The sequence below is a fragment of the Eleginops maclovinus genome, chromosome 3, assembly GCF_036324505.1.
Source record: "Eleginops maclovinus isolate JMC-PN-2008 ecotype Puerto Natales chromosome 3, JC_Emac_rtc_rv5, whole genome shotgun sequence".
Lineage (NCBI taxonomy): Eukaryota > Metazoa > Chordata > Actinopteri > Perciformes > Eleginopidae > Eleginops > Eleginops maclovinus.
Window position 1 is genome coordinate 13,082,237 of NC_086351.1, and position 22,562 is coordinate 13,104,798.

General features: G+C 39.5%; 1 protein-coding gene and 1 long non-coding RNA gene across 3 annotated transcripts in view; one reads left to right on the forward strand and one right to left on the reverse strand.

Moving 5' to 3' along the window:
- Positions 1–22,562, forward strand: part of LOC134862407 (uncharacterized) — a 55,798-nt gene that overhangs the window by 13,863 nt on the left and 19,373 nt on the right. Inside the window, exons 2-3 of the long non-coding RNA XR_010165506.1 lie at positions 751–933; positions 10,202–10,431. This is a non-coding gene — a long non-coding RNA (uncharacterized LOC134862407). The remainder of the gene's footprint in view (positions 1–750; positions 934–10,201; positions 10,432–22,562) is intronic.
- On the reverse strand, positions 3,828–6,855 carry sp8b (sp8 transcription factor b). 2 transcript variants are annotated; one of them, XM_063880336.1, is made up of 2 exons: positions 6,399–6,855; positions 3,828–6,195 (listed from the first exon to the last, which is right to left on the reverse strand). In XM_063880336.1, the coding sequence occupies exon 2, from the start codon at positions 6,160–6,162 to the stop codon at positions 4,855–4,857; it is 1,308 nt and encodes a 435-aa protein (XP_063736406.1). In that variant the 5' UTR covers positions 6,163–6,195; positions 6,399–6,855; the 3' UTR covers positions 3,828–4,854. The 2 variants fall into 2 exon arrangements, with proteins under 2 accessions (XP_063736406.1, XP_063736405.1); XM_063880335.1 differs by having other exon boundaries at positions 6,674–6,758.

Here is a 22,562-nt window from a genome sequence, read left to right on the forward strand (position 1 = left end):
CTGCTGTAGGAACCTTCATCCTAAGAGGCGCAGCCTGTCAAGTGTGGCCATCATTTTATTCTCGTGCTTTTTGTGGTTTATATAAGTTTCAGCAGCAGCCGCAAAGACATGGAGGTAGGGTGGGATTCACCACGATACAACAGAAGAAAATCCAAGTTTCTGTCTTCCGTTGACGGTGTTCAATAAAACATTGCTTTTCAGGGAGAAGAGTTGTTCTTTTTGATCCTGTATTTATTTTATAGACACCGATATGATGCATTCATTAAATCTGACCATAAACAGACCTCCGTGAGGTTCAGTCGGCAGGTATTCCACTCAGCGATCAGACAGGTGAAACGCCACATGTGATGTAAATTATCTAAATTGCTGAAATCATTGTATAAGAGCACCGCTGTCAGTGTTGCAGCAATTACTGTTAATTATTTTGACTAACCTCACAGCCTTGTCAAATTGCCTTTCCCGGGAGATTGGTTGGTTTGATGACAATGACAGTGCGGTTGGTGGTTTTAACCACAAAATTGGCCACAGATGCATCAACTGTGAGAGGTGTTACCACAGGACTGATTTTGTGGTAGAGCTAGAAAACCTAAATAAATATCATCATTCCTGCAGTAGCTGGAGCCTTCATGAACCTTTAATTAAAACTGTGATAAGTTTGAATTTTATTAGGTGGAATACAACCTCAAAATTCCTGATACATCTAAATGTCTATCAACCAGTGTAATGTTATTTCTCTTTTGTGATTTCCAGGTGATTGCTGGATCAAAGAAGGGTTTGGCTGCCCACACACTTCATGTTTTGACCCAAGCTGTTACCGAGGCCTTCATCCACAGTTGGCAGATCACTCTCCTCATCGTGGCATGTGTGCCCTTTCTCTCTAAAGCCAACTTTATTCAAATGAGGGCAGCATCAGAAATCTCCTTAGAGGACCAGGTGAGGCTTAGGAAGATGTTAATAGCATGACAACACAGAGCTGTGCACTGTGAGACTTTAGGCTAAAAGGACCGTTTTCATACTTAATGATCCCTTTTATAACCGGTTATATTTTAGTCGTCTGTTGAGGCAGTAGAAAACTTTAAGGCTTCTTTTTTACCGAAAGTTATGTCTTCTCTCATATGTTTGAGCCAGTTTTTGTGATATATATATATACAGTATATAGCTCTGGAAAAAATTGAGACCACTCCAAATTTTTTCTTCAATCTTTATCTCTACATGTATGGCAGCCATTCCAGTGTTTGTTGAATTTCAACACAGAACAATTGTCGGTAGTTTATAGAATACAATAAATACATTTAAAAAATGATGTAACTCAAAGACATGTCTTTAAATAATAAAACAAGAGAAAATAATAATGCTGAAGTGGTCCTTTAATTTTTTCCGCGGCTGTATATATATTAATAAACGCAGTGTGATAATAGTTTCTGGTAATATGGAATATCAATTTATACATTGTTGAATAAATGTAATGTTCTCTAGTGGAGGTTTATGTCTGTTTTATAAAAATGTATTATTCCTTTTTACCAATTACTTTCCAAATAATGCAGTCTTGCCCGGAATTTAAAAACCCTTTTTCTTAAGACTAAATCTGTAATAAACTAAAATAAACACCTTATGCTAAATAGCAAACTTGACAACATAACAAGCTTTTTCTGTTTCACCATGGTTATTTTTATTTAAATGTATTTTCTTGAGTAGCGAAAAGCCTTTGTGTATCTGACTGTACTGACGAAGATGTAGCCAATACAAATACTACTAAACTATATCTTGTGGCAAACAGTTACAGCAAAAATGTAAATAAGCCTATGCATATACAACTAGTCTAAAAATCTCTGTCTGTAATTTATTTGTTTTCTGAGCAATAAAACAGAAGTAGTTTGAGGAGGATTTAGTGTTTAATGTAACTGTACTGCAGGCCTTACATGTTTCCCTATGATAGAAAAGCTTCAGTGCAGAAACATACTGCTGGACTTTGGCTTTGACTGAAGAAATTCTGCCTTTGCTGGTTAGGGCAAAAATATTGTAAGTTTAAGTTTCTTCGGTACGTAGCTTGGATTCATTTAAGAGTTTCACTTTGTTGTCATTGCGGCATTGTGCGCTTGACTGCACCATCATTGAAAGAGAATATACAGCTTAGAGGTGGCAGGAGAAGAGGATACCAAGGTGGAATCAACTGTAATTTCATTCCTCTGAGTATGTGTGTGGTTTTGGACTTTTAATGTCTGTCAGAGGATAACATTAGAAAGTAGAGATGTCCTTCACCTTAAAAAAGGTGTCTTCTGTATTGGAGAGAGACAAGTACTTTAACATTTTTTTTTGCTTATTATTTGAAACATTTTTGAAAGAAAATATCCACATGATTACATTTAATTCTAAGGAGCTTCTATCACCAGATTGGGCTTCAATCCTGTCTGAAATAACACCAGAACCTCAAACAGTAAATTGCTGGTGAAGCTGGATAAAGTTTGGACTTTTAATCGCTTTCGGTTAAATTTAGCATCACTAGATGGCGCTACAGAGCTGTGCATTGCAAGACATCTGACAAGTTTGAAAGATATTGACTTTAGGTTACCATTTCACCGTAAGCCGTACAAACAGGAAGCATACTAATTCAAGTAATAATAGAAATAATAGTTATAAGAAGGGCTGATATTTTTCAATAGCATTTTAGTGACAGTTTAAATAATGATTTGAATGTCAATGCACACATCATGTCACTTTATGTGCATACATGTGATGCGTTAAAACCGAAGTGCTAAAATATTTCAATGGGAAAGCTGTGGTTATCTATATTATCAGTTCTAACTGACATAAACGATATGAACACAAAGGTGTAATTGTGAGACAGCTATTTAAATCTAAACATAGCCTACATAATTACAGATGATAACAAATACCTGGCAAATAAAGACAAGTACGTTGTTAATAAGTACATGAAATCTGTTGGCGTTTTCTGAAAACGTAAACTTTTCGATTTTGAATTGTAGTTTGCAAGTATCTCAAGCAGAATCTTAAAACAAGTCTCCTCTCCAAACCATTATATTTTCTCAAATTGTAATACGCTACAAAAATATTTCAACAAACTTTCAATATTATACACTTTTGTCTGTGAGCACTAAATATAATGTGCATTCAATACCAACACAAAATGGAATAAAACCAAAAATGTGTGCGTGATGTTAGGAATGTCTGCTGGACAAAAAAAGTTTGATTACCATGGAAAAAACGTAGCAACCCTGACTTATTAATATAGGGATATTGTAAGCATTTTTTGAAGATTAACCAAAAGAGAATTGATAGAAGGAAGGCTGGAAATTAAGTGAATTACTCGCTATTTATGCTTTAATTATTGAATAAAGATAACGTGATGGGTTAACATGTTTATAGGCGGTTTGACCTGTTCACTTTGGCCTCAGAAGTTTGATGTTTAATTTTAAATCTCAACCGAAAAACTGACATACACCGAATACTGTGCATTCCTTTTCTCGTTTTTGTAATGCTCTATTTAAAGAAATAATAATATTTGTTTTAAATGTTTGATAATTTCTGGATGAGGCCTCGATCTTGCTGCAGGCCCTTTTCCACCCTGACCGTAACAACGCGTTAAACCCTCTATCTGTACATGGAAACGTCATGAAACGTTATTATTATTATGTATTATTAAAAAAATAATACATAATGTAACACAAAAATGTGTTCTTTCAAAAATGTTGTTTGCTGTCCAACCATAGATTTAATCGAATCAACAATCAAACAAACGTGAGTCGATCAAGTGCTTCTGAATTCATACTGACTTTATTGAGTGGCTTACATAAAAAGCCATTCTCGGAGGGAAAAAAATATCATTGTAAAATTAAAATCACTTTACAACATGCGTACTTAAATTAAATGGGTGGGTAAACAGTAAATGATTTCAAAACCTTACAAATAAATTCAAAGTGCGCCTAATGATAGACCCCTAAATACAAGAAAACTCGAGGTTAAGTATAACTCCCCACAATACATTTCATATGTCAAAGAAAAAATCCAAGTACATTTCCGTATATTTTCAAATATTTACTAGAGTCCATATACAACTAGAAATACCTATACAAAATCGTCTCCTGGACAAATACATTACTCACCTTTACATTGGTCTGTAATTATTCTAACCTACATTTCTCATTATGTACAACACATTTTGCAGCTCGGTGTAAATTACCTCGCCACTTAAAAACTTGACTTGACGCACGTACTGTAGGCTGTTGAATAGCAATATGTGATATAAACCTTTTACAGCTCTCCCATTATCAAACGCTTGATAGGATCATACCGATAAAACGAAGCTATCCCATCCCGAATATCCTTACCACACTCTACAGGTATTTGTTTCTACCGAGCAGTCCATCCACAGGGACAAACATGAACAATTTATCCTGCTCGATAATAAAGTGCCAGAGTTTGGTGTTGAACAATATGTATGACAGGAATAGCACAACTGAGCAGGCCTACATTTTTCACAGCAGTGTTAATATATGTTGCTTCTTCTATCCTGGGAAATAAAACATCTAAGAAGAATTCAGGATCGGATGCAAAGAAAAGTTTGAGTTGGCTCTGTTCCACTGTGCCCACAATAACACGTTCACACCGCAGAATTAATCAGAAGTTTCTGATGTACAGCTATGAAATGATGTAATTAGTAGTCTTAAACACTTGGGAAAAGTCAAAGAAACGTAGTGGCCTTTTTTTCTCATTTGAGGACAACACTCATTATGAAGCATTTCGCATACACAAAAGTATGTCCACTACCGTGACTTTTCGGACAACCCCGTCACAATATGTTGTTGTTTTACAGTTTTGACTTCACTGAGGGGGGTTTTAGAGGCCGTTCATGCCGACTCCTTGGCTGGATTCAGGTGGGTGCAACAGGTCGGGGGAATGGCACCGAGGGCTTCCCGGCGCGCTGTGCTCGCTGTCGGTATCACTCCCCCTCTTCCCTCCGCTGCCCCCGGAGCCAGAGCCTGCGGATCCTCCGGCGCTGTGAGTTTTTACATGTTTACTCAGGTGGTCGCTACGCATAAATCTCTTGTTGCACACCGGACAGGCGAATCTTTTCTCCCCGGTGTGTGTGCGTAAATGTCGCTGGAGCTCGTCGGAGCGTGTGAACCTCTTACCGCAAAAGAGCCAGTTGCACACAAACGGCCTCTCACCGGTATGCCATCTCAAATGCGCCTTTAGGTGCGACGTTTTCCCGTAAACCTTCCCACAGCCAGGGATGTGACAGCTGTGGAGACCTTTCCTCCGTAGGCTGGCGCCCGCCGGTCCCAGTCTCTCCGCCTCCTGGCAGTTTGGACAGTCGCAGGTGGCTCTGCCAGAGTATCGCCGGGCAGATGACCTCGGAGACCCCGCTAAAGAGGCAGGTGGACCCCCAGAAAGCATAGTGCCCCCTGCACCGGATAATGGAGAGGGGCTTGTGTCCGGATAAGAAGATAGCACCGGCTTGAAACCGTCCATCAGATGCTGGCCGGTTGTCAACAGGTGTGGAGAGGGACTTGTACTGAAAGCAGAGTGACTTAAACTCGAGTAATCAGAATTATATCCGCCCAGGGGAGAGTGCAACGAGGTCTGGAGTCCACCGGAATGTAAGGACGACTGTAGTGCTGCTCCATTAGGGTTTTGAACATCAATCCATCCCGTTCCCACGTCCCACCACGCCGAGGCTCCGGCTGTCCCGACCTCTCCTGTGGGGATACCGGGATGAGACGATTTGAACCAGGACTCGTAGGGATGCGCCACGCTCATCCTCGGGTAGATGCCCTGCAAACTGTCCACTGAGGTGTGCACCTTCGAGATGAAGACTGGCTGGTGGCTGGGTTCTTGAGCGCCCCCCGAAACTGACGCTTGGAACACGGAATAATCGTTTCCAAAGTGTGAACCGGATGAGGCACCAGACGTGAGGGAAAAAGCACTGGATCCGGAGGAGGTGTTGGTGCAGAAAGAGTCCGAGATGCCGGATCCATTGCGGGACACCCCGTATCCGGACAGGCCAGATCCGAGGCTGCAGCTGCTGGCTGCAGCTCTTTTCCACGGGTGGAAGCCTTTTCCAAATGACGAAACGGAGTTATCCGAAATAGTTGACGGTGAGGGGCTCGGGCTCCCTATTTTGTTGCATGTTGCAGCTAACATGGCTAAAGGAGTCGATCCTAATCTCGGCTCCTCCTGAAAGGACAAAACAAGTTGTGAGTGAATGGTCAGTTTAACAAGTTTAACAGGTTCATTACATACATTTCATGCAGTATTTCAGCTCAAAGGACGAGGGAAGCTAGTTAGCTTCTTCACAGTTTTAAATATAATTAACTGTTGGGTCAAAAACATTTTTTAAAGTTAAGAAATCTTTACAGTAGAGTATTATCACTTCCTACCTGGACGAACAGAAAGTAGACAACTGAAACGCGACACACAGCGCTTACAAATGCATGCCAAACAGGACACCAAGGAAAACATGCGTGTTTTTTGAGCACCAGGTCAAACTTCTATCCAGTCTACAGAGGCTCAGCTTTCTAATGCCAACCGCTTGCTGAAAATATAACCAACGCACTGCCTTTGCTGCTACTTCGCGGCTGCTGTAACTTTAATCCCCCTCTGTCTGACAATGACACGAACTAATTAAACCAGTAAGAAAGTCCTTTCGACTCACCCCTAGAAGTGAAGTTGCCATCACACAAAAACACTGCCCTCCTCAGAGGATCTTTTTATATTTATGAATCAGAGCACTGTTTTTTTAGAGGTGTGCAATACAATGATGCGTTCCGCCCATTCTTCCACAATTGTAGGCTCCTCTCCGGCTTTGAAGTGCCGCTGTGACACGGGCGACCAATCAGCGGCTCCGTCCCGCCGCACTGCCACATACTACCGTGAGGTCATCAATAGAGCGCCTCAGACAGCTCTCCACCCTCCTCAACCCCCCACCGCCCCCTCCATAATAAAAGACAGCGGAAGGAAGGTAAAGTTAAATGAGAGTGAATTAGGAAGGAGGAATTAGGGGGCCACTTATTGAAATTTTACAGAACATCACGTTCCATAAATTTAAAGAAAGCCGGATGATGACCTGTGCTTGGTGATGTAGCAGGCTGTAAATTAAAAAGATTGGTAAACTAGGATCACATCGCCAAGACAAAGATGGACAGCCGTGACAATACTGTAAATTAAATTAAACTCACATTTTTAAGTTCCTTTTACTATTTTCAAATGATCTCAATGCTACTTAATGTACTTCATTGATCTCAGTTGGAAGTGTCATGTCAACTCTTTTCCCCAAATATAAACATTGGTAAAACTTTAACTGGGTCAACCTCACTTCATCCTCCGCATAGGTTTGTATTTAAGTGTACAACGTTAGCCTTTTAAGCTGCTCAGGTGTTTTATTTTATTTTCTGAAAGCCTCATTGTTTGTTTTTTATTCTTCATTTTTACTCATTTTAGAAACGTGTTTAGCTCTGGCATAAATAACTTCGAAGGATTTTGCAAGTTTTAACTTCTAAAGAGTTAATATACACAAACTATTACACAAGCTATAAAGGCTGCTTTGTTCTGGTCGTAGACCTACACGTCTCAAACTTTCACATAATTGCGTTCAATTATCTTAACAGTTTTTATTAAAAATGTTAGAAGCTGCATTCCGGCTGAGGATTATTATTTTATTATTATTAGTCTAAAACAACCGAGGATAAAGAAGATGATGAGGGGTCGATGTAGTTGACTCTGAACCATTTTCGCCATCAAGATTCTGAAGTAGAATTTCTAAGGATGTGTTATTGGCAATATAGACTGTTTTTGCGGCAGGTTGACTGAGATTATTTGTTCGAGTAAGTGATTGCACTCTTGTGTCAGACTGAAAATAAAATGATAAGCTTGTTATATTGAATTTATCACTTTGCCCACTGACATTTAGTTAAATCTACGGAGAACGCTCCTGTTACATAATAAGAACTTGTAGGCTAAACGTGTGTTGAACCTTGGGACTCTCTGTGGGAGCTATTAGTATGCAGTGCGCACTGGGAGCATAAATTTCATTTGAATTTCAAATTTAATAACGCAGGAGGTTTTTAATCATCCGCAGTTTTATTTGTTTGATATTAACATGCTTATTGACCGGGTCTGTTGACCAGCTTGGTCATTACAGGACAGGGAAAAGTTAATTAAAACGACCAGGGATTATTCATCACATCATCTGCCTAACCCATGTCGCTTCCTTTATTGCACAGCGTGATAGATGGACTATCTGATTAATTCTTGTGTTTCTAGGATTGGACAACAGCTTTTTGGATTAATTTGCTCTGCTTTGCCTTCAGGTGTAAAAAATGAAGGAGCTAAAACTGAAAGAGTCAAAATTATTCATAATGTTGTTCATTTTAAAAACAACTCCGAAACAGATTTAGCAACATTGCGCATGCCGTTATTTAAATGAATAATGTTACAGCACATGTACGACGAAGTTGACAACATTTACCAATATTCAAAGACACATTTTACACATTACTAACATTGATTTTAATGATAAGGTTTTTTTAGGTATTTTTTTAACGTTTGTTCGCTTGTTCTCAGATTAACGTATGAAGTTGCATTAAAGTTATTTAAGGGGAAAATAAAAACGATAAGCTGTACATTTATATGAATGCAAGGACAGATTTGAAAATAAACAGAAACGCATAAACACACACATTCACTTAGCGTATTGACGTTGGAGATAAGGTGGACCTTGCTTCGATCTGTTTTCTGCTCATTCATTGTTTTATTTCCTTTAAAACTAACCAATCATATGACATATCGAACATCATATAGTAAGCCCTGAACATTATGTAACAGCGCTTAAAGGCGAATAAAATGTGACAAAGTAATGACGAGAATAAAACCTACATACCGTGCTCCTCCGCTCCGCAGCGCATTGATTGACCCTCGACGTTTGCTCTCAGCAGAGTAAAACACAACATCTCCTGCTGCCGGTGTGACTGTGCACAATGCCAGATAAATGTTACACTGGCAATTCAATTAGGAATAACTTGGAAAAATACCCACCGAACCCGGTTTCTTCTGTATGCACCCAAACAGGTTTATATAGATACACATATTATTTGTGCATATAAATCGAGTATATATTTAAGCTTGCGATAATTAACACATGTGATCAAACTGGTTTTCCCCTTTCCTCTTCCTCCTTGAGGGGATGGGGATTCACAATATTATGCGCATTAGGGATTTTACGCATTTGGAGAGCAAGTTATTGGCTAGCTACAGGGGACATGTTGGCCTCGGGTGACAAATTACTAAGCGATCATACCAGCAAGACTGATGTCAGAGGTCAGTGTGATAACTGCTCGACAGGAAACGTCTTGCTGCTGAAGCTACAGGGGTACAAGATAGATTTAATCCACGTGCACTTCAACATGTGATTGTCTAATTTATTCTAAATGCACTGCATATCCTTTCCAAAAAACAAAAACACATTTTGTTGCCTGTTGCGTTCATCAGCTTTGGGGTCGGTCTTAGTTCATTTGGTGTGCACTGTGCACAGGTTGTTCTTATAACGGGCTGTAACTATAAGACGCATTGAACAGATGTCCCCATTGAAGGCATTTTACTCCTACGCACATGGGCTATATTACCATCATGAAATCAAACTCAAAACCTGTCCCTTTCGCCACCATAATGACCGAGTTATTCTGGGCCGCTGAGCACGAACAAAGTGTGTTCAATATTGCGTGCTGCAGAATCACTCCGCCTAGAGAACCGAGAGAAAGGAGTCAAACCCGAGATGCAAAAATATACTTTAATGTGATGATTTACAAAGCAACCCGGTAGTCTAAAGGCAATTTTTTTCAAACTGATTTTCTGCAAAAAAACGGGAGGTAATCCCTTGTGAATCACCACCAATTAAAAGAAAGATGGTGCTCAGGGTGCATAGTTATCACCAACAGTAATTCAAGGTTTAAAAAAAAAAAGATTCTTACAGGGTGTATATTTTCTTATCTAGCCATAACTCAGCAATTAAGAAAAAAAATAGTATTAGGTAAATGTACTGTGGTATTATATTAAAACAGATGGATGGATGTGACTGTTGCTTCATCAAAAGATTGTTACTGTCCTAACAGACAGTATATGAGTAAAGTATGCAGAGCAGAGAGTAAGAGAGCAGGGTCTGTTGGTTGTTGTTTTCTCTGTTCACCAGGAGGTTGGAAAGAGCAGATGTCCGTCTGCACTGTGAGCTGCCAAGTGGGTCCGAAGCGGGCGGCCACAGACACAAGGGCCCAAATGGTGTGACAAAAGATGTGCAGGAAGCCCCTCTCCGCCTGGGTGAGCCACAGAGAGGGTCTCCTCTCTCTGCCAGCCTGCATGGACACTCTCAACACGAGCCAGAGTGGAGGCAGCAAAGCCATGTGTTGCCGGCTGGGATGCATGGTACAGCAACACTCATATTCACACAAACATAAACACACATGCATATGCAGGAATGTGCAAATACAGGCCAATTCCATCCTCCACTGTATCAATGCACACTCACCTGCACCTGTCAGCCTGATGCATACACATATTAATGCTTTTTCTGAAACCTTCATATACATAGCAAGTCAGCTATTTTCAGGGTCACCTTTATTTCTTCAATGAGCTGCCGACAATGATGCAAAATATTGTGACATGAATATTAATGATTTTAAATACAGCAGAAAAAATAGTAAACAAACATAAATAACCTTCCATCTATCTTGTGTAACTAAGAGACAGTGGGCCGTTTTCCTGTAAGGGTCATGAAAAGTGAGTGAAGAGACCCTGAAAGTGTTCCAAGCACAGGTGTGCAGCATGGCCTGTGCTGAAGAGGTGCACTGAACCATAAACAATGATATAAATGTCTGGCAAATAAAATGGCTAGTTAACAATCTTTTGACTGCTCTAACCTCTGAGCCTTTGTCGGGTATCGATCAGGCAGCTGTTCCTGGCTTTGTCTGGCAGGATGGGAGCATCTGGTTCCTCTTGGGATGAATGGAGAGAGCCGCCAAAAAAAAACTTTCCTATGCCTTTCAAGTTGTGGCACTCGACAGCAAAAAATCAAAACAACAAGCTGTCCATTACCACCTGTAGGTCAAATATATATATATATTTACTACTATTTACTATATTAACAACCCTAGCACTAGCTTCTTTGTTAGCAGTCACATTGTTGGTTTACATGGAAACCATGTAAATGGTAATTTAGATGGGCATAATTTCACCCTTTATTAAGTTAATTGTATGTTCAATAGCGAATATCCTTAGATTTGCAGTGGGTGTCATATGATGGGTCTTGTCACGCAAATATGTCAAGACAGGGTGCTAATGATTTGCTTCAGCACCTGTCAGTCAGAAAGCCTGGTGGCAGTACATTGGTTTTGCATTGCCCAGGACTTTATAGTTCAGGTTATATGGCTGCCTCCTGTAACTGTTCCACCAAAAAAAAAAATGTATTCTTATTTTTAAGATAAATGTTGTTGAATAATCGTTTGGGCATTTGTAGGATAGCCTCTATGAATGTTATGTTATCTTTATTTCCCAGGCTGAGGTGATAGAGTTTTTCCAACCCAGCTTTTTATGATAAACACAGATAACAACATGAAGTGTGTTTTGCTGCCATTTGGCTTGACTGCTACATCTGCAGGCCACAAGGTCTTCTTATTGACTTTCACTGAGCCCAACATTGCACTTTGTCAGTGTGAGCGGCAGTCTAAGAGACAGGCGGCTGAGGCAGTCATACAAAGTGAAGTACTTAGGATTAGCCCAGGCTCTTCAAGTTTCAGTAATTATCCTCCTGGAGGCATTCTTGCTGTGTTGGATAATAATGGAAGTCCGGGTGTACGCCTGTCACCTCTCAAGTGTGGGTGGAGGAAGCAAACGAGAGGCACAGGACGGAGAAATGTTTGCTTTTCTGTTATGTCATCCGAGGAGCACAAGAGTAAGACAAACCTGCATTGTTGGCTGAGCGGAGATGAACTGCACAAACAAACTGATTTTCTTCTGCTTGACATGTGACACACAACTTGGAATCTTGAGAAACTGTTGATGTCATAATGAAACATCTTCTCCAAAGGTGATACTGTGTTCTGAGATCATGTGTAATTACCACAAAGTCTCAGGTGTGGGTTTTTCATAAACAAAATAGGTCATACACAGTGTATTTGTTGACTTTGAGTATCATCTGATTGGCGTTGATTACATTTGTGAATCTGCAATCACTTTATGTGTCAGATATTCACACAGGAAGATGTATTTCTTTCTCGCACTCCTGACGTGTTGCTTTAGTTTATTCATCAAATTATCCTAAAAGTTTGACTCAAGCATGTTTGACTAATATAAAGGCCCTTCTATCCAGCAAAGAAAACACAATGCTTTAATTAAGAGCCAGTCCGATTTCCCAGAGGGGAGATTGTCTTCTTCCATTAACTTAGTTTATCATATAATAAAGAGGTTGCCTTGTCCTTCTCTACCCAGACAATTGGTTTTAATCAGCCAGCAGGCCTTTCATGGCTGATAATTTATGCTAAATTGACAAGGGTGGAGGATATCACAGAAAATCATTATGACAGGGCTCAGGTCACTGCCTGTCACCATCTTGTTGTATCCTGTCCATCGAGCTCACGGGCAGCAACAAAATTTAGAAATAAATGTGATGGAAATATTAGCTTGCCAGACAGCTTACCTCATGTCTTCTAAATAATCATTTAAAATGTATTTTATTCATCATGGGACGGTTTTGGGCACATGGTTTGTGTAGCCGTTGACTTATAGGCTATATGTCTATTGTTTAGAGACTAAACAACACATTGACACAAAACTACAACTGAAAAAGATATCAATGGGTAAGATATCAGATGCACCAAATAATCAACAGGTTATTCTTCTGATAAAAGAAATGCATTTTTATAATATAAAATTGAGTTGCAACAATGAAGAATTTATGTATGTGTAAAAAAAAAAGCCACAACACACAGCAACAGATTATCCCGGTGATTGCACGGCAGAGACCAAAAATGTCTGTTTCGACTTTGTTTTTTAAGTGTGGTCTCTGTGAAGTGTGAAAGTACAAATTGTGATTTGAAGTGAGGGGGGGGGGGGGGGGGGGGGTTGTGTTGTGTTGTGGTGAGGGGGTGAAGAGAGGGAGTCTGGAGATGAGCATGAGGAGGAAGCAGGGACACACTTCTCGCCTTGCAATTTAATCACTGTATACCCAGGGAAGTATTGACAGTTGTCCTGTGGAAGCTATTAAAGTTGCTGTCCAAGGTTAAATGAAATTGCAGTTTATCAAGGCAGCATTGAGAAAATAAGGGAATCTGTTCATGGCTGTTGATTAATGTGGAGCGTGATCAACACAAGGGGTTCATTAAGCTATACATCAACAGGGTAATTTAACATGTCATCGAGCCTGCTGTCGCTCCCCTTCACACAGTGTGTGTGTGTGTGTGTGTGTGTGTGTGTGTGTGTGTGTGTGTGTGTGTGTGTGTGTGTGTGTGTGTGTGTGTGTGTGTGTGTGTGTGTGTGTGTGTGTGTGTGTGTGTGTGTGTGTGTGTGTGTGTGTGTGTGTGTGTGTGTGTGTGTGTGTGTGTGTGTGTGTGTGTGTGTGTGTGTGTGTGTGTGTGGAGAAATCAAGAACTCTGACCTCACATTTTCAGACGTGATTGTGCCTGTGAGCCTTTGTGTTTGCACTTTTAAATGCCTCCTGTTATAACACAGAATATGGCATAAAAGGAATTTCTATAAGGAGGATTATCGAAACATGGCATGAGAGATTTTAATTAATGTGCCGATATTCAATCAAGTATCTGCCTGAAGGCTTATCAATGAGGAACTGGGGCAGTGTTGTGTTTTTTGACACAAATCAAACAGTTTTTTCTATCATCTCTTCTTATCCTTTATCAGCATGATGCCCATCTCATCACATCGTTGCTCTGATCACTTATAGTTGCACAGCAGCTGAGCAGCATACATAGAGTTATGCTAATCAGGCCTGGGACCTGGAGCTGTGTTTTTTTTTTTTTTTTTGCCTGGTGAATTTGTTTACTGGCGGATAATTGATGGTGCTTGAGGGACAGGCGTGAGTCGGACATGAATCACGGGCGACATGGCTCACGATAAGGAGCTGAAAGTCGCCTGTAATTAAGCCGGGCACTAGAGACCAATTGTTTGTGGAATGATTTGGTCGGGGCTAATTGACACTAATTGTTTAATCAGATTTTCTTCCCCTCCATGCTGCAAGCAAGTGTGCTCTACAAGCACCTCAACCAACAAAGCAGGGAGAAGCTGTTAAAATGAGATCCTCAAGGGGGCTGCCTATGGTTGGAAGTCCTAACGTCTGTTTATGAAATATTCTCCAATGCTGTAGAGTCATATTTAGTTGTGTGCCTGAGCAACTACAAGAAATGCTTGTTTTTCATTTAAACTCAGATTTGAATGTGGTGTTGACTCATTTTATGCATTATTTATCCCTTTTAATATAGGAATTTGAAGCAAGTGTAATGATTCCTCTGTAATGAATTATTTTAGTGCTTAAGAAACACAGCTGTTTGATATCCTTCTGTTATGAACAGTGACATCACCCAAAAGTATTTTTGGATGAATGACAGCTGATGTTCTTGTGTGCACAGTTACCAGGTGCTGCTTTGTTGAACGGAGCAGATTTATGACATTAGGTAAAGGCTCATAAATTAGCAGTAATACCCATGATCCTCCCACACATGCTAAAGGAACTGTCCCGTTAGGGTACAATTGCACATCAGCTGAAATTGCAGCACTGACTATATTAAGAGGCAGAATTTTGCACTGGGACACCCATTTGGAAGAAAGGCACATCATTGTTTTTTAATACCTGTATTACTTTATGAGAGTGGGTCAGCGTCAGACCCACAAAAACTGTATGGCTCATTTAGCAAAAAGGACTTGTGGTTTGTTTATCCCTGATGATGATGACGATGATGATGTTGTTTACTGTGACACAATTGAGAATTTGAGTGATACATAAATGCAATGGCATACAATGTTGGAAGTGATCTGACACCATTAAGGGATACTGCTCTTTTGGTGTGAATTCAGCTCCTAAAATCCAAGTGAGCACTCACTCATTTTACATGATACTGTCCTGTCTACTCTCCAAAAGTGGTTGACTTTATGTTAACACACAAATCAGGTTTTTATGTATTCTAAGCTAATTCAATGCTGCATTTAACACAATATTTTGCACTGAACCTGATTATTGAATACATTCAAGAAATAAACAGTGGTTCTGAACAATTACACAATCAAGAACATGTAAACTTTGTCAGGTTAGACATACTATAAGCCAAGTCTGCAGTGAAATCGAGGAGCTGTTATAGTAAGATTAAATGATGAAGCGGAGCAGATAATTAGAGACAAGTCTTCCTTCTCTATCTGATTAAATACAGCAAGTCTGAGTAACGAGCTGGTGATGGGTGGAGCTGAACACATGAACATGAGATCTAACATCATTACATTTAACGGCAATTAAACCTGTAGCTTTTTTAATTAACACAAACTATGATGGGAAATTAATGGATATTACATGGGGGCCAGCAGAGGGGAACATTGGATACTCCCTCACCTAATGTAAACCACACTGTGAGTAACTGTGGACAAAATCCCAGACTGTCCTGAGAGGTTCACACACAGCTGGCCATGATGATTACTGTTATAAATGTGTAACAATATTCAAACCAAATTCATGAGATTTGGTGCAAATATAACAGAACAAACATGGATTATTTGATCACACATTGCAGTTTTACAACATGCAGGGATGGATTATTAAGATTGTTCACCTAAATTATAAAAAGACAACAACATTGTGTCACTAACCACTAGCAGTGTCTTCCCACGTTTTGTATTTATATGTCCAAGTTTTGAGATATATATTTGTGACATTTTGGAAGTCACTAGAACATGATTGAGGTTAAAGCATTAAAACAAGATTATTTACAAGATAGTTTGAAATTTAACAGAATCTTTTCTTTCCTTAAGCAGTGTCCCTGTAAATCAAGATAGCACAGAACAGTGTCAGTAGTTTGATAATTGTATTGCTTTAGTTGACAGCAATAATATGAAGTATAACCCAATATTTGTTATACAAACATAATATTATTGCTTTCAACTAACCTAATACAGTTATGTGGAATCTGTTATACATTTAATTAAAGTCAGATTTTCAGTTTTTTCAGTGTAGATGAACATTTTATGATAGAATTTAGCTCGAAATTAGAACCGGGAGTTCTCTGCATTATCGTGGGTAATAGGGACATTGTTTCTAAAAAGAAAAGATACCTTGCACCACAATTAAGATTCAATTGACCAGATTAATTAACAAACTGGGCTAATAAAACAGTTTGATTCAAATATGATGATTCATATATGGTGGTTGTCATATTTTGACTCGAATAAAAAAAGAATTACTTTACAGTCTTTATTTTTATAATGTGTTGCCAACTCTAAACCAAGTTAGAATCATCAGAGATGACCATCTCGGAGACTGTTTTGATATTATTGTTTTCAGTATTGCACTTATTCACATTCCAATTAGCATTTATCTTGTCTTTGTTGCTACCTTTACTTTGTGCTAATAATTGGATGCTATTGAAAGGATGAGTTTCATTGATTTTGTGGATGACTGGGAGCATTACTGGCTCAGACCATAGATTGTCAACAAGGTCTGTGTTGAGCTGGGATCGATGCCGGTGAATCTTCCCCTCTGGTTTTTATTTACTTCTGTCTCCATTGATTGAAACATGCAATAGTTCAGGGGCTATTATCACACTGACGCTAAGTTTCTCTGTCTCCCCATTGAAATAGCTCCCTCTGTTCTTCGGCAATATCTCACTCCAGCAAGTGCTCCCATCTTTCCCTTTCTAACTAATGAGTTAAGAGTATTGCTATGACCTGTAAACATCAATCATGGCGAAAGAGCTAGACAGTGACTAACTGCACCAGCAGGAGAGGGACGAAATGAAATGAAAGTGTCTACAATAAAAGAAACATCCAGCATGGTGTTTGTTGGAGGGTCTGAAATAACTAATACCTCAAATGAAGTAAGATGATCATGAAATGATTGCGGGTGGTAGATTTATGGTAAATCAAGTCATCTGAGTAGAAGAACTTGAATTGTCTTATACGTTTAATGGAGGGTGACTAATAATACCCTGAGACTTTGGTTTTATTTAATAGGAGACAAAGAAACTGAAACTTTTTGTTCATTGTGAATTCAGTGATGTGCTCTTAATCCAATTTAGTGCTCTTTGAGTCTGAAAAAAGCCATGAATTTCTATTCAACTGTTAAAATTAAACTTCTTTCAAACGGATAACTTGTGCAATTGGCCTTGTAGTGGCTGCCTTGCTAGATTGTTTCCACAATGCAATACAGAGCTGGACCCTTGCAAGTGGCCCATTCTACGTTTACATATCTTATTTCCAGACAAGACAGGGAGAAAGGTCAGCGTCCTATCCAACTGGGACTCTCATGATTGAATGTAATCAGTATGTACTTGTTATTCTGAGTGCTGGGCCTTTTCTTTTATTTGCTGGCCCAGAAGTTAATTTCCCTGGTGACCTTTGTGTAATAAAACAGTATTATCTGTTTCTGGAGCCACAACAAGGAAGCAAATTAGCTTCCTCAGCAGCGTTTTGTCACCGAGAAGATCGGTTATAAGTTTATTTGCTTTAATTAGATTAAGGGTGCAGTAAAGGCATGTGTCTGTGTGGGCATCATCCCTTGTCTCCTTGCATTATCTGATTGTCCCTGCCAGTGAATTGGACAATGGTTACGCATTTTAATCATTGTTCACTCCAAGCAGTCAATGGAGACACTTGCATATATTAGGTAAGTGTTTTTTTTCCCCTTTTTTGGCTGCATAAAATAAGCAGAAGCATGGTTAGAGAAGTATTTTAAGTTGATCTGAGCCAATGCTTAGATTACACAAATTGTCTGCACACAGACAGTTTAGAGGAAATAATCAAGCTGTTGATTTCTCACACTTTTGCACGAACATATGTCACCTGATACTGTGGAATTTCTCTAATCCTTCCCCTACTTTTAGTGGGAGTGACGGATTTCCTTTTAACTGGATCCTTTTTTTTTTTTAAAGTGCACTCAAACAAGTTCCAAGGAACACCTTGCATTTCCTCTTGAATATCATGTACAATTTGTACCAGTACAACCTTACTATTGCTTTTACAATAGCAACAATAAAAAAGTAAGAGCAACAACATGATATTATTTCTTTCCTTTTTTATTAAATAACTATATAGGTTATAAATGATGGCAGAAAGTTTTTATTTCACTTTTTATATTTATTTATTTATATACAATGGAGCAACACTTGCACCTCACAGATATATTTTCTGTTTATAATATATCCAATAGTTGTTGCGGTTTAGAATAAAGGTGAATGTGAGAGGAGAGGCTGTGAGCTGTGGAGGCCAAAGTGAATGCAATGCTTTACTGACCCGAGGAATCTCTTTTATTACGGGCTCTTTGTGCCTCTCCCTCCGCTGCTCTGTCAGGCCATTCAGACCCAGTGGCAGCCACCTACATTATATCCTGGATAGGCAGGACATTCATGCCTTTTTAACCCATTGTCCTTCCCCCTGGGGTGAGGGCCCAGAGCGGGATGTGAGAACCCCAGGCTGGGTATTGTGTCCCTTTGCGCTCTTCACACACCCGGCGGGGGACTTCCTTTCTGGTGTCACCGAAACCTGTGTGGTGTAATCCGCAGCTCCCTGCTGAGCAGGATGGGAAGGTTATTAAAAGTGCCTCTAATGTCTCGTTAATAAATCGCTTCCATTTTCCGCTTCATTTCTAAGTAATCGTGTTGGGAGTGTGGATGGGAAGGAATGTGTACCCGTTCCTGTGTTTTCAGTATCAAAGCAGCATAAAAATTAGCATGTCTTTTTTATTGTCAGCTACACATATCACCGACGCACGAGTACAGATCCATTAGAGATGTGACCCTCACATTAAAGATCAAGTATCTTGACTGCCGTGTGACAGGGTCAACCTACAAGGTGTTGATGCTGCTGTGATTGCCAGAGGAGAGATTTAAAACAGAGTCCAGCCTAGAGGTTTTGGGTTAATGGTGTCTTATACTGTGACCTGGTGGATGCTGCGTTTAGGTCTCCTCTGGGGGTAGCGCTATAAAGCAGCAGAGGTCACTTCAGTTAAAGTGCTGCTGTGTTAAGAGGTTAGAGAGCAGAGGTCCCCACAGCGTGGTATCACAAGCACTCTCTATGATGCGTTAAGGATGCTGATGCCTCTGATTGCCACAGTAGGACCTGGAGGTGAGGTTAGGGATGGCTCAGGACTGCTGGGTTAATCCCATTAACTATGACTCCTGTAGCCCTCTCAACCAGTGAGTGTGTGTGTGTGTTTCTGAGAGGAAACTAAAGAGACAGTGTCTGTCTGTGAGTGTGCAGGGGGTGACCCAAAAGACATTAGCCTGCCCTGAAGGTCAAAGGACAGAAGAAATTAAAATACATGTGAATCATTCATCAAATATGAGCGTCTCTCCTGTTCTCAGTGGCCGTCAGTGTGAGTAATTACCTGTCACAACTCGCAAGTCATCAAGCTCCAAGTTTGTTAGCGATGGCCACATTCACTCTCTTCTCTTCTGAGCCACTAACTAGTTTCATATATCTATATATTTATATTCTTCTTACTGATCTTTCAACCTTTAGTTTATTGCAAACCAGCTCATAATGACAACCTGTCATGGATCAGACAGTATATCTACTTTTATAGCGTATAAGTATTTTTCAAAATACTGGTGATTTGATAGTTAGAAGTAAGAGTGACTTAATCAATGTTCATGAGGCCGTGCACATCTCAGTCATTAGTTAAGGTACAAATAATCCCAGAGAATAAAATAGCAACATGTTCAACATGCAGCTTTCAAGTCCAATCCTTACTGTTAATTGGTACCAATTAACACGTGTCTTAGCTTAAGTTCCACCTCGACTTGCACAAAAATATGTATTGATGTCCTTGACACCATTTAACTGATGTTAACAGCATTGTTAGAGGCTAAAAGATGGTGGCTATTACACTTTATACACTGTGGGGCAATCTGCATTGCTATCAGGCAGTGAGTCAATGCAGGACTACGCCGGTGGAAATATAAGTGAGGCAGTTATGGCAAACAAAAAGCTATCAGTGATCCCGAATAGAGAAAAAATACTGAGGGGGTCAAACGTCAATGGCCCGGAGTAGGAGAGTGTTTAGTATTGTCAATAATGGATTCTCTGTTCGAGGGTGGGATATTCACAGGGAAAAGCTTTCGGGGGCGGGATGTGGTGAGCCAAAGTCACTCGTGCAAGAACACTATATCATGTACATGCTGATAAAGCCGAGCGAACACATGATTAAGATCTTCTTTATTCCCTATGCGAAATAAGGTGATGCAAAGAAAAAATTAGCTTCAGTTCGTCAATCTTTTTGTTTTATTTTTTGCTTTAAGATAGTGATTTTGATATCCAGCATCAATTACACAGGTCCACATCATTTCAAGGGGTACTCAACAACTGCATATAATCTTTAAAAGTAACTACTATTTTGAAGTGAATACATTTCCTTTATTTTCTTTGCTCTTTTTTAAGTTAGATGCGCATTAATTAAAAAATACATATTTATTTTTACATATGTGCGACGCTTTTTCATGCAAACCAAACAAAGGTTTATTTATAAATCTTTGACGGTTAGGATCATCCATGTTTAAAAGGGCACATTTAATTATTTGACTTTAACTAATGCAGTTAAGATGGATATTCACAGTTATTGGTATTTGGAACAATATGTTGAGTGTGTGTATTGATCAGACTGGAGTCTTGTCATGTCAGTCAATACCAGTAGATGAATCTAATTATGGTTCCTCTCTGTCTACTCAGTTAACTGTCAGCATGGGAGCCCTCAGACTGTATGTCCTGTATGTACACACACACACACACACACACACACACACACACACACACACACACACACACACACACACACACACACACACACACACACACACACACACACTCACACTCACACAGTGATCACAACATTAGGACAGTTGACTTAGAGTCCCACCTCCTTCCTTAACATCCCACCATAAAACCTAACAGCGGTGCTAAAGAAAAAGCAGCTATGATTTCCTATGGTTTTACGGACGGCAGTTGTTATATTCATTGAGATGTATTTCTTGAAAATAATCCTCGAGTATTTATGCGAATGGTTTAGAGAGATGCAGAACATTTAATATGTTCCATTATTTGCATTTTCATATTTTACTGTATCAACATTGTGATCCGTTTATCAAAGTGAAATCACTAATGTGAGACTACAGGTTGTGTTTGTATAGAAACAACACAGGATGTTGGGAGCCGATAGATTTAACACATCCACTAAACCTAGCCTAGAGGAGGCTCTATAACTCATATAGAAAATATGCAAATGGTAGAAAGTGCTACAGGTTTTTCCTGATAATGTTTCTCTCATAGAGAAATGCTTCAGATCAGAATTTAAGAGGAAACTAATTTTTTTTTAAAAAGGTAAGGGGGGTCGATTTTACTTAGTTTACACTGAAAGTTAGGTAGAAGTTAACAATTGGGGTAGGAGAAAAGGACATAGCATCCTGAGATGTAATTTCAGAAATGATTGGTAATCATTATTTTACTATACTCTGTATTTTTATATTTGTAGTGATTTTGTGTAATTTTTGCACCTGATTTGTTATTTAAATAAACACCTTGACCTGACCACAATTTTTAATAATACCTTATCAGCTCAACATCTTTATCAATAGTAAGTCAGTCTTATTGCACAGAGCAACAGTCTGAGCTGTTGATGAAACAGTTTATATTTCTGTTCACAGCTCTGATACGAGAAAGAGAAAAGATTCTCAAAAAGTTCTCACAATTACAAAAAAAAAAAATCTAAATGAGGAAATCCACAGTTTGGTCCTTTACACTGATGCTTAATGCATGGAGCAACAAAATGAAGAATAACTTAGGACCTACTATTTCATCCAATTTTTTCTCCTCCAAACACAAGCTTTACACTTTCTCTACAGACTGGAGTACACACACACACACACACACACACACACACACACACACACACACACACACACACACACACACACACACACACACACACACACACACACACACACACACACACACACACACACACGTGTCTTTGTTTGTTCACTCTGTCACTTCACTCAGCCGCGTGTGGCCGTTCAGGGACTCCCCTATCTCCACAGGTTTTTGAGGGAAAGTCATTGGAGTTCGAAATCTTCTTTGGCAAGTGCAACACTTCATCAAGGGTGAAGACTCCCTCGCTATCAAAGATGTATCAGTTGGTCTGATAAAGCCCTTGCCTTGGTCCCCGCACAGCAACATCCCATCATAAATAAAAGCAGCAGAAAAGAGGCCTTTGTCATTGTTTATCTGGACTGCTTTTCTTCCTCGCCCTTGATTTCCTCTTCAGAAAATTGATGCACCCTTAGATTGAAGCGGAGGGC

Coding starts and splice junctions, on each gene's coding strand:
- sp8b (XM_063880335.1), bottom strand. CDS start 6,694: ATGGCAACTTCACTTCTAGGG. Junction 6,196..6,673: donor TGGCAACTTCACTTCTAGGG/GTGAGTCGAAAG, acceptor TTGTCCTTTCAG/GAGGAGCCGAGATTAGGATC.